General features: G+C 36.1%; 1 protein-coding gene across 1 annotated transcript; it reads left to right on the plus strand.

Moving 5' to 3' along the window:
- Positions 1-2,406: 2,406 nt before the first annotated feature.
- On the plus strand, positions 2,407-6,223 carry LOC113284399 (endoglucanase 25-like). Its single transcript, XM_026533845.1, has 6 exons — positions 2,407-3,040; positions 3,280-3,587; positions 4,094-4,555; positions 4,905-5,040; positions 5,139-5,311; positions 5,440-6,223. The coding sequence occupies exons 1-6, from the start codon at positions 2,668-2,670 to the stop codon at positions 5,848-5,850; spliced, it is 1,863 nt and encodes a 620-aa protein (XP_026389630.1). The 5' UTR covers positions 2,407-2,667; the 3' UTR covers positions 5,851-6,223.
- The last annotated feature ends 10,725 nt before the right edge of the window (positions 6,224-16,948 follow it).

Raw genomic sequence — 16,948 nt, forward strand, 5'->3', positions numbered from 1 at the left:
TGAGTCACCACTTAATTTTCTTTTTAACGGAAGTATAATCATTTTGTTAATGGTTTGTGACAGTAGGATGTTTTTGTGAATCGGCTTCTAATACTAGGACTGTTTTGTTCATTTTCCTTTTATTTTACATGGTCCCAGAATCAGCAGACCAATTGATGTTGCTATAGGGTGCACGTACTGATGAGACGATTCTTGCCGTCAATCCCAAGAGATGACTCTCTCTCTCTCAATCTTTGTAGTTTGTACGATTTTGAGTCCATGCCGAATGTTCTAAATGGTGGCATGGTCACCTCCACCTTCACTGGCTCCAAAGTACTGTTTAAACTCAAGGATATGTCATGGTATCTTCCATCAAATAAATTGATTTTAGGGGGGGGTGTGCATTTTTCTTTCCTTTCATGTTGATCTTCCACCTTAAAAATTTCGTTTCTTCAAAAGGCAAACATATTGAATCCTATCCAGAAAAATCAGATAATATCAGTCAAATCCGTATGAGTCAAAGCATTCTGATGATGAGTCGGGAAAAACAAACAAGGTGTAACGTTGGGCATTGTGGCTGCTTATTAAAGCAAGTATGATTCATTCAAAAATGATAAACCGAACAAAGCTGATAGTAATAGTAATGCGTAGGTTGCAAAATTTAGATAGATTCTTAAACCAACATACAATCTTTTAAAATTAAAAGTGTAAAATTAAAGCTATACAAACGCTAGTTGCTTAATCCATCGTCTTCCGTTTTAAACTAATTCCGATGATACTGATTTGATTGAACCATGTGACCCATTAAAATATTTGTACGTTAACTCAAATGTCGGGTTTGTGAGAATGTTTAAATTTCGGCTTTGGCAAGCATTTTTGATAGTTTCACCAGAAAAAAGCAACAACCACAGGAGCTGTAAAAATATTTGTTTGGTTCTTTCTCGATCGGGTGAGTAGACACCAAGGCTACATGAATCGAAGTCTATACACAAAATAAAATAAAATAATAATTAATCATCATCAGTCAATTCTTTCTCACTAAATTACGTAAAATAAAACAGTGATTAATGATTATCTGAATAAACTATGTAAATTATATATTCACATGTATATGCACATGGTATATGCGTACAAGAAATCTTGACAAAGCACCGACACCTACCCTTTAGATATATACTACTACAAAATTGCTTAATTACTGGACCAATTACGTATACGACTAGAAAAGTCAAAATTATAGCAAAATGAGGATGTTTGATTGGGACGAACAAGCTGTAATTAGCGACTTGAGGTCAAATATGTCTGTTCCTTTGGGATGCACACCACCGTTTGAACGAACAGCTGGACTCGCAAGTTAATTGGGGTGCATTGTTCGTCTTGTTCACCCTACTTTACATACGTGGTGGGTAAGGAAAACACTCAAAGATACATGTAACAACATTGGATTCGACATTTTTTAAACTCCATTTAATAAGAGCATCACCGTAGCTTGTCATTGTGAGGTAAAAATACAAGTCACTTAAAATTTGACGGGGTATTAGTTTTAAAGTTAAACATGTCATGGACAAAAATAATCTTCCGTTTAATCAAGTTTAAAATCTAATTTAGTAACTAATAGATTGTTTCACAACTAGAAGTTGAATGGTTTTTACCCCGATCCGCATGCCATTCCAGAAATTTTTTAGAAAAAAAGTTCCACAAAAACATGTGACTATTACTTTTGGAGAAGCAGAAACACTTCTATTTTTAAAAACAAAAAGATAAATTTACTTCAGATTACTTTTGCTTCTATAAATTATTACAAACTAATTTTTGACTTTTCGGCTAAAACAAATAGAAAAAAAAAGAAATCCTTTTTGACTTGTATCCGAACACCCTACTAATTTCGGAGAAACAACTTTTAAAAACACCTGAAATGACATTTTTGCAAAAGAAACAGGATTTTACTTTATATCATCAAAACTACTTCTGTTTGGTCGCCAACAGGCACCCCTGAACAACGGAAGAGAAGACTTGTTCCAGCCGTCGGAGATAGTCTTAGATTTTGCGTGGCTTTTGTTCGTTAAGATTCTCTAATCTCTCTTCAAGCAACCGATTAACGTGTGTAACTATACCCACTTCAGTTGGTGTAATCTAGAAGCAGAACCTAAATTTTGTAGTAGTAGAACTGTCAGTGTCAGAGACAGCATAAACACACCACATAAACAAATCTAACATCTTTATATCAATAATTAATAATTAACTAATTAATTTAATCTCATCTCATCTCTTTCACTACCTAAAACCACCAAACCAAAAGAGGTCAGGAGAGGGAAGTAAAGTAAAGTGAAAGACAAGAACCAGCCATTCCACTTCACTACCTTCCTTCCTTCTTCTTCTTCCTCTTTTTTTTAAGCAACACCGACATTTCTTCCACCACCACCAACTCAACAGCACCATCCACACAATATTCCATTCCATCATCACAATAATAATAATATTAAGCAGCAATCACACACAAAATCAGAAGAAGCTTTCACAGCATCCTCTCTCTTTCTCTTTTTCATCCTCTCCATCACCAGATCTCTGTATCAGTTCGCAGTTCACAGCTCAATTCTGAGACTAAGATTCAGATCTCACTCTGCTAGTTATCACTTCACAGTTTAATTACTGATACATGTTGTTTTAGTTCATTAATTTGAAGTAAAGATGTATGGAAGAGATCCATGGGGAGGTCCATTAGAAATACACGCAGCAGATTCAGCAACAGATGATGACAGGAGTAGAAATCTGAATGATTTTGATAAAGCTGCATTATCAAGACCATTAGATGAAACACAACAGTCGTGGTTGTTAGGTCCTGGTGAACAGAAGAAGAAGAAATATGTTGATCTTGGTTGCATTATTGTCAGTAGGAAAATATTTGTGTGGACTGTTGGTACTATCCTTGCTGCTGCTTTTTTGACTGGTTTGATTGTGTTGATTATTAAAACTGTTCCCAGACATCATCATCCTGAACCTCCACCGGATAATTATACTCAAGCTCTTCATAAAGCTCTCATGTTCTTCAATGCTCAACGATGTAAGTATAATGAATTTTGTATTTACATGGATTCGATTCGTTTTTGCGGAAAAATTTAGTGTTTAGATTAGCTTGAATTGAACTTAGATCTCTACTCAGATGTCATATTATATGCCTCTTTTGCCAATTTTTGATAAGATCTTGGAGTTTATGGTTTTAAGAATTGGATTGATTGGTTTGTTGTTGTTGTTGTTGTTGTGTGATCTAATTTATGTAATTTGATTTCTTTTAATTTGTAGCTGGACCATTACCAAAGCATAATAATGTATCTTGGAGGGGAAATTCTGGGATGAAAGATGGATTGTCTGATGACGCAGCTAATAAGAATTTAGTTGGTGGTTATTATGATGCTGGAGATGCAATCAAGTTCAATTTCCCACAATCTTTTGCAATGACTATGTTGAGTTGGAGTGTAATTGAATACAGTCACAAATATGAAGCTGTCGGTGAGCTTAACCATGTCAAGGAGATTATTAAGTGGGGTACTGATTACTTACTCAAGACGTTTAATAATTCTGCTGATACTATTGACAAGATCGCTGCACAGGTAATCTTTGTTTTTCATGTTAATGATCTTTTGGTTATCCTTTATTGCCATTCTGTTACATGTACGATATGTATGGTAACTACGTAATTACAGTTAACGTTGTCGCTAGTATGTTTGTTTCAGTCCATATCTGCACAAGGAATGCTAATTATAGAGTTGGAATATGAGATTTGCCAAAGATTTTATTGCCCCTACGTCTTTTTATTGTTACTCTAATGGGTCTCTTAATCTATTAAGCAAGACAACAGACCTGATCCCTTTATGTTTGGTAAAAGTTAACAGTTGTTCAAGACTTCAAAGTAGAGTCACATCTTAGCGGTGGCACAAAATGTGGTGTTACCTTCATATCTTGGTATCATCTACCCATGGCACAAGGAACCCAACCTTAATTACTTTTACAAATGTTTTAACTTCCAACTTTTGTAACGATTAATAATTATGCTGAAGACCACCTTACAAGTTATCATTAAATTCATTCGTATTCTCATTTCCATATGCTTGTGCAGGTTGGAGCAGGAGACACTTCAGGGGGGAGTACTACTCCAAATGACCATTATTGCTGGACGAGGCCCGAGGACATTGACTATCCAAGGCCAGTGTATGAGTGTCATGCCTGCTCAGATCTTGCAGCTGAAATGTCTGCTGCTTTAGCTTCCGCATCCATCGTATTCAAAGACAACAAGAGTTATTCAAAAAAGCTAGTCCATGGTGCTGCGACTCTCTTCAAATTCGCACGGGATCAAAGAGGAAGGTACAGTGCTGGAAGTGCAGAAGCTGCGACTTTCTATAATTCCACCAGTTACTGGGACGAGTTCCTTTGGGGTGGAGCATGGATGTATTACGCCACTGGAAATTCTTCTTACCTTGCACTTGCCACTGCTCGGGGTCTAGCTAAACATGCTGGCGCTTTTTGGGGTGGTCCTAATTACGGTGTTTTCAGCTGGGAAAACAAACTTACTGGTGCTCAAGTAAGTCAATTGACTGGTTCTGGCTCTCACTGATTTTGTCATAGGCTTCTATTATTTTCCCTTATTGCTAGTAAGCCTTACTTGGTTGCATCTCTATCCCACTACATACTAAATTCCTGCAGCTTCCAAGTTAGGCGTATCCTTTTCGTCTTATATTACGATGTTAGCTTTTTTTGGGGTCCTTTTTGAGCTTCTTGGTTCTGAATCAAAAGTTTCTGCAGCAATTCCTCAAACGAGCTCAGTTGTATAGTTGCATGAGTGACCACGGTTGCCATGAAAATTTAAACTAAGCTTTATGGGAATTCCTCGAGCAATGACAGATAGTCTAATGCTGTTTTCTCATTTTCAGGTTCTCCTGAGTAGACTACGACTTTTCTTGAGTCCTGGGTACCCGTATGAAGATATGTTGAGCACTTTCCATAATCAGACGAGTATAATCATGTGCTCTTACTTACCAGTTTTTACCAGCTTTAATCGAACTAAAGGTACAGTGAACTCTCATCTTTCAGATTTTCCTATTGGTGTTTGTCACTAAATTTTAAAATGATTCTAATTTTTATTATGATTTTGGGACCTATTGTAGGAGGTTTGATTCAATTGAACCATGGAGCTCCTCAGCCCCTCCAGTATGTTGTCAATGCTGCCTTTTTGGCAACCTTGTATGCCGATTATCTTGAAGCTGCAGATACGCCTGGGTGGTATTGTGGACCTAATTTCTACTCAACTAAAGTACTGCGTGATTTTGCCAAGACCCAGGTATGTGCTTACTGTTTTGCTTTTGTTTGCTGCTTTCTAGTGCCTCACTGGGTTCATGCTCTGAAGAACACAGTCATTATTGTATAGACCACAATTTTAAATGCATTATTACGATTTTTTTTCTCCAGGTCAACTATATCCTTGGGAAAAATCCTAGGAAGATGAGTTATGTTGTAGGTTTTGGACATAAATATCCAAAACATGTTCATCACAGAGGAGCCTCGATTCCTAAGAACAGAGTCAGATATAATTGTAAAGGAGGATGGAAATGGAGGGATACTCATAAGCCAGACCCCAATATACTAGTTGGAGCCATGGTTGGTGGACCTGATAAGCATGATGGCTTCCGTGATGTGCGAACAAACTACAACTACACCGAGCCAACACTTGCAGGTAATGCAGGTTTGGTGTCTGTGCTCATTGCTTTATCAGGTGAAGGCAAACCTTCAACACCCTTAATTGACAAGAATACGATATTCACAGCAGTACCACCAATGTTCCCAACTCCTCCACCACCTCCAGCGCCATGGAAACCTTAAGCTGGAGGTGTCAGTTTTACTAGATCATTTATGTTTCAGCCCTTCCAGATTTTGGTGTACTGTCATGTAAGAAAACAAAACAAGGGAAAGAAAGTTACCCTATAGAAAAGGATCAACAAATACTATTGATTGAGAAGAATCCAGGAAAGTAAAACTAATATGTTGCGTCAATGTCTTGTGTCCTTGGCTTTGTTTTACTTCGAAACTGTTTTAGAAGTATGTGTATGTATGTATCAGAACACTATACCTTCTTTTGAGACAACTTTATAAGTAGGATTTGTGTAATACAATGTCATTCTACTGTCTTCATTCTTTCTTTCTTTTTTCTTTGTAACTTCAGTTTACATTTAACTGGCCAATGGCATTATCTTCATACTGTTTCCTAAAATTGAAAGTAGTCTTGCTCTTTTGAGACAGTGGGTTGATACAAATTTACATCACTGTATGCTTTCTAAGTGTTGTACTGAAGTTTCTGCTTCTTCTGGGTGAGAAATTGTAGCAAATTTCTACTACAAAGATGAATTCACAAAGACAAAATCAAAATGCAGTGCATTCCATTAATAATCCATATATTACATCCCTCAAATTATCCAACTTTCTACAAGTCTAAAAAATGACCAGTTTTTTTTTACCAAAGAGTTGTGCAAGATCTGTTCTTGTTCGTCAATGTAGCTCCTCTCAGTAAAACTTCAAGGTTTCAGTCTCTTCCTCTCTGGTCTTTGAAGCAACTTTCAACTTCTTCAAATCAGCTTCTAACTCCGAAATCTTTTAGCATTGAATAATAACCCATTTCTTCAAGTTGTGGTTGTGTTATTGCAATAGATTCCTCTACATGATCACTTGATGATAACCCAGGAATCAGTTTGGATACCGATAAATCCAAGATCCGTATCTAATATTTCTCTCAAACAGAAGCATGTTTCTCCTATCAAAATTTTCCGTACTGATCGTCAAATCACCAATCTCCGCACCATGTTTGAGATATACAAGTGTGTCAGTCAAGTGTTATAGTCTATCTGTGTAGATAATCTTCACATATCTTTCTGTATAGATAATCTTCACATATATGTGCTGGTCTAGTAGTCAAGTGTGTGACAAGTCAATGAGTCAACATTGACTTGACTTATGTTTGTGTGTCATGCAATGATAAGATAATAAATACCCTGTAATAGCAAGACAAAAAGTAAGTCTGAAAAATATTTTCTTTAATCAATAATATTGTTTTACAAGCTTTCTCATGGTATCAGACAGATGATCCTGAGCTAAAAATCTCCAAACCCTAAATTTTTTTGTCAATCATCTTTTTCATCGTTCTACAAAGAATCAATCTATATTTCATATACACTTTTCGACAATTCAATACTTTCTCAGCAACTTTATTAATATTCTTTATCATCAGATCTGGTTCTTCAACAACTTTGTTTTCAAAATCTTTACGGATCCAGTTAATGTCTACGACAACACTTGTTTACAGACGAAGAAAAGATATGGGTATTAATTCGAATTCCGCTGCTCAAATGGGTAATTCTTCTGACTTTGTTTTTCCATTCACCAACATCTCTAATTTTGTGTCTTCAAAATTAGGACCAAATAATTTCTTGTTATGGAGAGATCAGATGGAAACTATCTTGATTTCCACTGATTTGTATGGTTATGTGAATGGTGAGATTCAAGAACCTGCTAGACAGGTTGAAATTGATGGAGTATTAAAGATAAATTCAGAATGGATTCTTTGGAGAAAGATTAATTGTTTTGTGGTTAGTTGTATGAAGGCAACTTTTACAGATTCTGTTTCTGGTGATGTTTTAAGATTGTTCTCTGCTAGGAAAATTTGGGAATTCCTTGAAATAAACTTTAGAAGCCAATTCATGGCAAGAAAGAATATGCTTTGAAATCAACTTCATAATGTCAAGAAAGGCAACTTAACTATCTTGGTCTACTTACACAATGTCAAGAATATTGTTGATTCTCTAGCAGCAATTGGAGAAAAAGTTAGTGATACAGACTTAGTTATGTATGTCTTGAATGGTCTAGGAGAGAATTTGACACTTTTGTTATAGCTGCTCAAAATAGAGAGAATCCTTTTTCCTTTGTTGAACTAAAACCAAGACTGTTAAATCATGAGCAATGGCTTCTTGAACAACAAAGTACTTCCAATAATGTTTATGATACTCAACATCAATCTGCTTTCTATAGCAAAAATGGAAACACTAATACTTTTAGTGGAAATGGAAGAGGCAAGTCCAAGAATAATGGAAATTTTAAACCTAATTCTGGTTATAGTTCAAGAAATACTGGGAATGGTTATTATCAAGGCAGTACTTCATCTCAGGGAAATGGATTTTATCAAGGAAGTACTTCTTCACAGGGAAATGGTTCTTCTAGTCAGGGTAATGGAAGTGGTTCAAATGGAGGAAGAAGAGATTTCTCTTCAGTTGATTGTCAGATTTGTCGTAAAAAGGGACATTATGCTAGCAGATGTTATTTTAGACATCATCCACCCACTTTTTCAAATTCAGAAAATGAAGCTCAGCGTGCTAATCCTCAACAGGCATTTACTACTTTAAATGAAGAAAGTCCTTACTGTGATCCCTCTACATCAAATTCATCCCACTGGATTTCTGATTCTGGTGCAACTGCACCCATGACTGGAGATGAGCATCTGTTGAACAATACTTCTAACTATACTGGGAAGGATCATGTACAAGTTGGTAATGGTAAGTCTCTCCCTATGACTTCAATTGGTACTTCACATATTAATACTCCTACAACTAGTTTCATGATGAATAAAGTCTTGTTAGTCCCTGCTGTGAAACACAATCTTCTTTCAGTAGCTAAATTTACAAAGGATAATTCTTGCTACTTCAAGTTCTATCCATATGGATATGAAATTAGGGATGTATACTCTGATGTTGTTCTTGCTCATGGTAAAGTAGTTAATAATTTGTATCCAATTCTGCATATGCCCAAACCTCAATATTCCTTTGCTGCTACTTTATCTGCTTCTCCTTCTCTGTGGCATTCTAGACTTGGTCATCCATCAAATCAAATTTTGCAACAGTTACATTCTGACAATAAAATTGTTTTAAATTCATCTCGTTCTTCTACTTTGTGTCATCCATGTCAACTTGCTAAAAGCAAAAAGTTACCTTTTCAGCTTTCAACTCCCTATACACAAAAACCCTTAGCTCTAATACACCGTGATGTGTGAGAACCAACTATTCCTTCTCTAAAAGGCTACAAATACTATATTTTGTTTGTTGATGATTTTACTAGGTTTCATTGGATTTATCCCATGAAACTAAAATCTGATGCCTCTCAATGTTTTCAACATTTTAAAGCTCATACTGAAATCTGTTTTCCACAAAAATCTTAGATTTTTAATTTGATGATGCATCTGAACTTGTTAAAGGGCCATTTTGTTAGAGCATTGCTCGCCTAACTCGCATGCGTTGCTATCTCAAGCATGTTTGTCAATGTTAGTGATCAAAACTATAAGTCTTGATTTCTAGTCTACTATAGCTAAGTCTCGGACTAGGATAGAAAGTGCAGTTGAGCTCAAGGACTTCATGGCGATTCATCATACAAGAAGAAGAACTACTCAAGGAACCGGTGGAACTTCTCGACAAAAATGTATGTGAAGACTTGAACTTATCTATCACTCAAAAGTCTATCTATTCTATCTCCTACTTCTTAAGACAAAAAGTCGTATGCTATATATAGACTTTGATTATACAGAGTTGGTATTTCGAGCGGAGTATACCTCGCCTATCTATATCTCGAAATATGTGTTGGTAAGATTTCCGCTTCGACCAAGTTTATCTTTACCTAGTGACGAAAGTCATGATATGTTTCAATCACTTTGAAAATTGCTTTGACGAAGAATGTTTCAATGATTGGAATGAGAGTTTAGGTTACATAACCAATGTGGACATAAGCATTGTTGTGGAAACACATTTATGTATAAGTCCTATTCCTTGAACCAAATTTTGCGACCTTTGTTGATCAAGAGAATCGGAAGAATGGCGTGAGCCAAGTCCACGAACTCAGTCCGCGAACTGCCGAAGTTCTCAAACCCGAGATTTTCTGCTGGAGTTGAAAAACTAGTGTGTGAAGCTAAGTCCGCACACTCAGTCCGCGAACCCAGTCCGCGAACCCAGCCCGCGAACCCAGTCCGCGAACCGACAAAGTTCTCATCCCGAGAATTTCTGTTGGAGTTTGTCAACTCTGCCCGGTAACTTAAGTCTGCGAACCAAGTATGCGAACTTAAGAAGGTTATATATCTGAAGATGATTTCTGAACTTAAACTTAAAAATACTAAGGAATGCAGTTTGCAAACCGTGGCTATAAAAATTCATGAACCGATTCGAGTGAATCAAATCATCTTTGCTTCAATTGTGTCTTGTGTAGTTACATAAGAATTCTTTAAAATTGAACAACTCTCTAACTAGTTCATTTGAGTCATGTGAACTAGTTATGGTGAAAAAGAACATGGTTGATATGAAATGCTCATATGGCTAACCTTTTGGTTAACTATTATTGAACCAACAAGTGCATACGTTTGGGTACGGTTAACAAACCTAGAAGCTTGCATTTCAATTGTGTGTAACAAGCTAAGTTTTCGATCTAACGGTTGAGAAATATTAGCTTGAATCTAAATCAGGTTTTCATCTAACGGTGGATATTGATTGCTTTGTTACCAAGGTAACTTAATGGCAAACCCTGATTTGAAAGACTATATAAGGGGACATCTAGCATCAATGCAAAACTAATCCCCACACCTTACGTGTGATACTAGTTTGCGTGCTAGAGTCGGTTCTTCTTTAACCTTTGGTTTTCTTCTTCTAAAACCAGGTTAACGACTTAAAGACTTTATTGGGATTGTGAAGCCAGACCGATACTACTTTATCGTAGTTGTGTGATCTGATCTTGCATCTTCTATCGCACGAGTACAATCATATTGATTGGCTTGAGATTGATATCTCCGATATGCAAATAAAAAGTAATCACAAACATTTTCGTCTCATCGTTTGTGATTCCGAAACATCTTGTTTCGCTACCATACAATTAAGATTGTTGTGAGGTGATTGATAACTCTAGGCTGTTCTTTGGGAATATAAGACCGGATTATCAATTGGTTCTTGTTCACCTTGATTACTATCAAAATACGGAACAAAATCTTTTAGGGTTTATCTGTGGGAGACAGATTAATCCTTCGATAGACTTGTCTGTGTGAGACAGATTTGTTTGTCATCAAGTCTTCGACTTTGGGTCGTAGCAACTCTTAGTTGTGGGTAAGATCAACTAAGGGAATCAAGTGCACAGTATCCTACTGGGATCATAGGTGTAGGGAGTACAACTGTACCTTGGATCAGTGGGAGACTGATTAGGGTTCAGCTACAGTCCAGTCCGAAGTTAGCTTGGAGTAGGCTAGTGTCTGTAGCGGCTTAATATAGTGTATGTTTAATCTGGACTAGGTTCCGGGGTTTTTCTGGATTTGCGGTTTCCTCGTTAACAAAATTTCTGGTGTCTGTGTTATTTCAATTTCCGCATTATATTGTTTTCTCTTTTTAATTGAAATAATACAGGTTGTGCGTTAGATCATCAATTAGTGTAATCCAACCTTTGGTTGTTGATTGTCATTGATTCATCCTCGGATATGGGTCTTTGGTACCATCCGAGTTATTCCTTGTATTTGATTAGGACTCGCTGATATTTATTAGCTTGAGTAAATCAAAACAAGAGAGAGATATTAACTCCTTGAGATACTTTTACCTGGATTGAGTATGACTGTCTAGTTGATTCTCTAGAAAGTATTTCGGAGTTAGTCCATACAATTTGCTAAGCGAAAAATTAGGTGGTGGTGTTAGACCCCCGCTTTTTCAATTGGTATCAGAGCAGGCAAACACGTTAAAGACCTTATAAGTCTGTGTTTGTAGTGATTTGATTATGGATGAGTCTATCTCTAATAACGTACCAGTTCAGGAATTACCAGATGATTCTAAAATCTTGGATTCACCTGATATAACTATCACATCTAAGTCAATATCTAAACATTCTCTTGTTGTAAAAACTGTTGATTAAGAAACTCTCCTAGAAGAAAAGTTGGATGAACTTTCTGATGAAGGTGATTCAGATATTGATAGAGATGTTGATGAGGAAGTCTCATAGTATGTTAAGTTTTTGGATTCGTGGAAGATGAAGGTGATTACAACTTCTCATGTCTCACCTCTTCTGAATCCTCTTTGTCGAGAAAACAAGAAATTGAGAAGATTTTACGCAGGTGTTTATTTTTCGAATCGTTCTAACGAATCGATCCTCAAGGATTCTGAGGAAAACCTACGTATGAAGTCACTTGAATGTGATAATATTTATCAAAAGTACTTTTTATTGGAAGAGAAACTTGCAGAATCTAAAGCAAGGTTTAACTCTCAACAAATTAGTTTTGATGACAGAGAAAGTGCTTGTCTCGCTCGAGAAAAACGCCTTGAGGCTGATTTAGCTGCTGTTCTTGATAAAATCAAGATGTTGGAAGATGACTTGAAAAAGTTCAATACTAGTTCAAGCAAATTAACCACTATGCTAGGAGCAAGTAAAAATCATCGTGATACACGAGGATTGGGCTATAAGGGAATAGATGCTCCAAGTATTAGAAAAGAGGTAAAATTTGTCAAGGCTAGTGATTCTTCTAAACAAAAGGTTTCCACTGATGGAAAAAGTGAAATACCTTCACCGACAACTAAGGTTCGAAAGAGCAAAGAATATCAGCCTCCAAAGTCAGCACATACGGATCGAGGTAACAATATTCCTTATGTTTGCCACTATTGCGGAAATAAAGGTCACCTGGAAAGGAGATGTCGTTTTCGTATAAGGAATAAGAAACTTCATGATGTTCTTGTTTGGGCATCACAAGAAGTTGTGAAACCAAGATCATATGCTAAGGCTAATCCCCTTAACATTACAGGTTGTAACTTTCCAACCTTTAGGCAAAGGAACCTTTGTTGTGATAAACCTAGATTTTTCTATAAACGTTATACGAAGCCTTTTCACAATCGTAATGGTTATCAAAAGGATAACTTCGTAAAGACGAAGACAAGATCCGATGCTCCCAATTGGAGAAAGACTAACTTGCAAAAAAATAGTCAATCCAATTCTCTTCCGAGAAATCTTGAAGAGAGTAATGGGAAGAAGGTTCTGGTTGTTCCTAAACGCACTCAGAAGTGGGTACCAAAGAAAGCTAATGATGCTTTGAGTGTGAAAAAAATGATCTTCCAGAAAATTCCATGACTATGGAGAAGGCAGTATCCATGATCTTGGAACTTAACAAGTTTTTTGGAAAAATGGAATCAGATGTGAAATACTCTAAAAGTGATCTCTTTCATGATAATCCAAAGGTCAATTGTGGTGAACAAGACATTGTTCACCCTAACACAACTTGATTGTGTTGTAAGTGCATCCTCACCAAGAAATTCCCTGCTATGTATACGGTGAGGGAAGCACAAAAATTGGGGCGCACAGATTATGTTCGGTAAGGCTGTAGAATTCAATTGGATTCATCTAAAAAGGTATGTCTATAAACTTGAGCAAGATTTGTGCTTTTATTTTTTTAGAGAACTTATAATGATTCACGTACCTTTCTTATCGTTCTTTTCTACTTAACTTGATCTGTGTTTAAGGTTCTTAAACGTTTAGGTTTGAAAATAGTAGTTCAGGATGTTTGGACTTCATGGTACACCTACCAGGTATGCATACTTGACGTAAGTTCGCGGACTTGAAAATTCGTTTGCAAACCAGGGGTTAAGTTCGCGGACTGGAAAATTCTTTTGCAAACCCGTCTGCATACTTGACTTCGATATTCGGTAAACTTGTTTTGGCCGTAACTTCTTCGTCCGAACTCGGAATGACCTCATTCTTTTTGAATTATCTTCCTCTTTGAATTCTCTTCAAAATGGATATTAGAATTATTGTATTTGGATAAGTTAAGATTGGTATTTGTCCTGTCTCTTATTTTTGAGTGTTCTGCTCAGTTTCGTTGCACTTGTTCCACTTCTCTTGGACTTGGCACTTGTATTGTTGGAGTATTACTCTTCTAAGCTCATTGTAGTTTTTACAAGAATGTTGTTGGTGAATCACAAAGAAGGAAGTAGTATGCATTGTTATGGAATTCTTGAATGTTCATAATCATCCTATGTGAACTATGGTGCATGGTCGTTATTGACTTTGTATGTTCTTCTTTGTTAAGAAAATATTTTTATACGCCTTTGGTAGCTATTCTTGGTATAAATCCGGGCGAAAACGATTGATTCTACCCTCTAAGGACAAATCATCTTGTATGTGCATTACGAGTTTGTCTTGATGCCTAGGAAACTTCTTATGAGAATTTATTCTTATTTTTGAGAAGGATCACCTGAGGTTGGAATAGCAATTATTGTGAGTACACATAGATATGACCAAGATTTCCATCTTCTATGTTCTTAGATTTTTTGGGTTTAAAAAATTCTAAAAATATTTGGAGGATGATGTTTTTGTAGTATTTAATCTTTATGATTTGTTATATTGCAACTTGTTATGGGATATTGGTGTTTACGTCCGTGAACTATGTTTGTCCCATACCTTGTCAAAAGTAAAGTCTTTTATGATCGATATTCATGTATTGGTTAAAGAATGAATGGACTTTTGACAATTACAAAAGTTAATCCTATATTGTCAATCTTTGACGGAAGATAGGTTAAAATATTTTGTTTGCAAGGATTATGTCTATTGAATGTCGTTATGCGAATAGTGATGGAAGATAGAATGAATCCTTGTGTATTCCACAGTATTGATCTTTACTGATCCATATTTTATGTAATACTGTGAGGTTCCGTAATGTGTCTTATATTGAGCACTAAACAACCAAGTTGATTATTTTTTATTGGCTTTGTTGTTGCTCCGTAAGGTACTATATGTCGAGCATTATGAACTAAATTAATCATCTTATTTGCTTATTTAGTTATTACTCCATAAGTTTTTCTTGTGTTGAGTATATGAACGGTTAAGCTAATCATTCCTTATGGTTAAACTTAGTCGTAGCTCCGTAAGTTTACTTATGTTGAGCAAAATCAATTAAATTGATCACTTTTTGTGTTTAATTTGGTTGCGTATTCCGATTAAATTAATCATGGGTTTACGTGTGATTAATTTGATTGAGTTTTTGGATATAAAAATCATTATTATGGTTTTAGTGTCCAATAAAAATCATTCTTTTCTTTTGAAATTAAGGTCGCTCGTTGTTTTTCTCTCGGGAATGACATCGAATGGGGGAGAGTTCTTTTGAACTTGTGCTTAATGGTCATATCTTGAGGGGTGTGCGGCTGTGGAATTTTAGAGGGGTTATCTTGTATCTTTAAACTCCTTGATGAATGCATTTAGCTTCGGCTTTATGATTGCATCTAAATTAGTTGGTATGTATTTTTTCTTTTAGTCATGAAATGTCTCTTACGGAAATTTCATTATGATCCCGTTCTTGTATCTTTGCCAATTTTATTGACAAAAATCGGGAGAATTAATATGTAGTTCACACTACAAAGACATATGGTTTTCGGATCATTGTGTAAGGGGGAGTGGTTTCCATGTGAGATGGAGTATTGAATATCGGGGAGTGATACATATCACCATAGTATTATTGTTGAAGTTGTGATACAATTGAACTTTGACACTGTGTAATAATACTATGACACTGTATAACAATGATCGAGAATTATGTTTTCTCATTGTTATAGCTACGGATCTTCAACAACGGTGATGCTAAACTTACAACCTTTGAGATCATTGGAGTACTTGGAAATGACGAAGATTTCGAGGAACGTTGAAGATTAGACATGTGGAATATGATCTACTAAAGTTTCATTATCTTTTCTGTATTCCATATGTATTGATAGTTTTGTCACTAAAATTGAAAAAGGGGGAGATTGTTAGAGCATTGATCAGTCGAACTCGCATGCGTTACTATCTCAAGCATGTTTGTCAATGTTAGTGATCAAAACTATAAGTCTTGATTTCTAGTCTACTATAGATAAGTCTCGGACTAGGATAGAAAGTGTAGTTGAGCTCAATAACTTCATGGCGATTCATCATACAAGAAGAAGAACTACTCAAGGAACCGATGGAACTTCTCGACAAAAAGGTATGTGAAGACTTGAACTTATCTATCACTCAAAAGTCTATCTATTCTATCTCCTACTTCTTGAGACAAAAAGTCGCATGCTATATATAGACTTTGATTATACACAGTTGGTATTTCGAGCCTAGTATACCTCGCCTATCTATATCTCGAAATATGTGTTGGTAAGCTTTTCGCTTCGACCAAGTTTATCTTTACCTAGTGACGAAAGTCATGATATGTTTCAATCACTTTGAAAATTTCTTTGACGAAGAATGTTTCAATGATTGGAATGAGAGTTTAGATTACATAACCAATATGGACATAAGCATTGTTGTGGAAACACATTTATGTATAAGTCTTATTCCTTGAACCAAAGTTTGAAAACTTTGTTGATCAAGAGAACCAGAAGAATGGCATGAGCCAAGTCCGCGAACTCAGTCCGCGAACTGTCAAAGTTCTCAAACCTGAGAATTTCTGCTGGAGTTGACAAACTAGTGCGTGAATCTAAGTCCGCGAACAGGTGAAGTTCTCATCCCGAGAATTTCTGCTGGAGTTTGTAAACTCTTCCCGGTAACTTAAGTCCGCGAACCAAGTCTGCGAACTTAAGAAGGTTATATATCTGAAGATGATTTATGAACTTAAACTTAAAAAGACTAAGGAATGCAGTTTGCAAACCGTGGCTATAAAAGTTCATGAACCGATTCGAGTGAATCAAATCATGTTTGCTTCAATTGTGTCTTGTGTAGTTACATAAGAATTCTTTACAATTGAACAACTCTCTAACTAGTTCATTTGAGTCATGTGAACTAGTTATGGTGAAGAAGAACATGGTTGATAGGAAATGCTCATATGTCTAACCTTTTAGTTAACTATTATTGAACCAATAAGTGCATACGTTTGGGTACGGTTAACAAACCTAGAAGCGTGCATTTCAATTGTGTGTAACAAGCTAAG

This window comes from Papaver somniferum, chromosome 5, assembly GCF_003573695.1.
Source record: "Papaver somniferum cultivar HN1 chromosome 5, ASM357369v1, whole genome shotgun sequence".
NCBI classification, from domain to species: Eukaryota; Viridiplantae; Streptophyta; class Magnoliopsida; order Ranunculales; family Papaveraceae; genus Papaver; species Papaver somniferum.

Excerpts from the sequence above, each read along its gene's own strand:
- LOC113284399 (XM_026533845.1), top strand. The coding sequence starts at position 2,668 with ATGTATGGAAGAGATCCATGGGGAGGTCCATTAGAAATACACGCAGCA. Across the intron at positions 4,556-4,904 it reads ACAAACTTACTGGTGCTCAA|GTTCTCCTGAGTAGACTACG; the intron begins GTAAGTCAATTG and ends TCTCATTTTCAG. Across the intron at positions 5,312-5,439 it reads GTGATTTTGCCAAGACCCAG|GTCAACTATATCCTTGGGAA; the intron begins GTATGTGCTTAC and ends TTTTTTCTCCAG.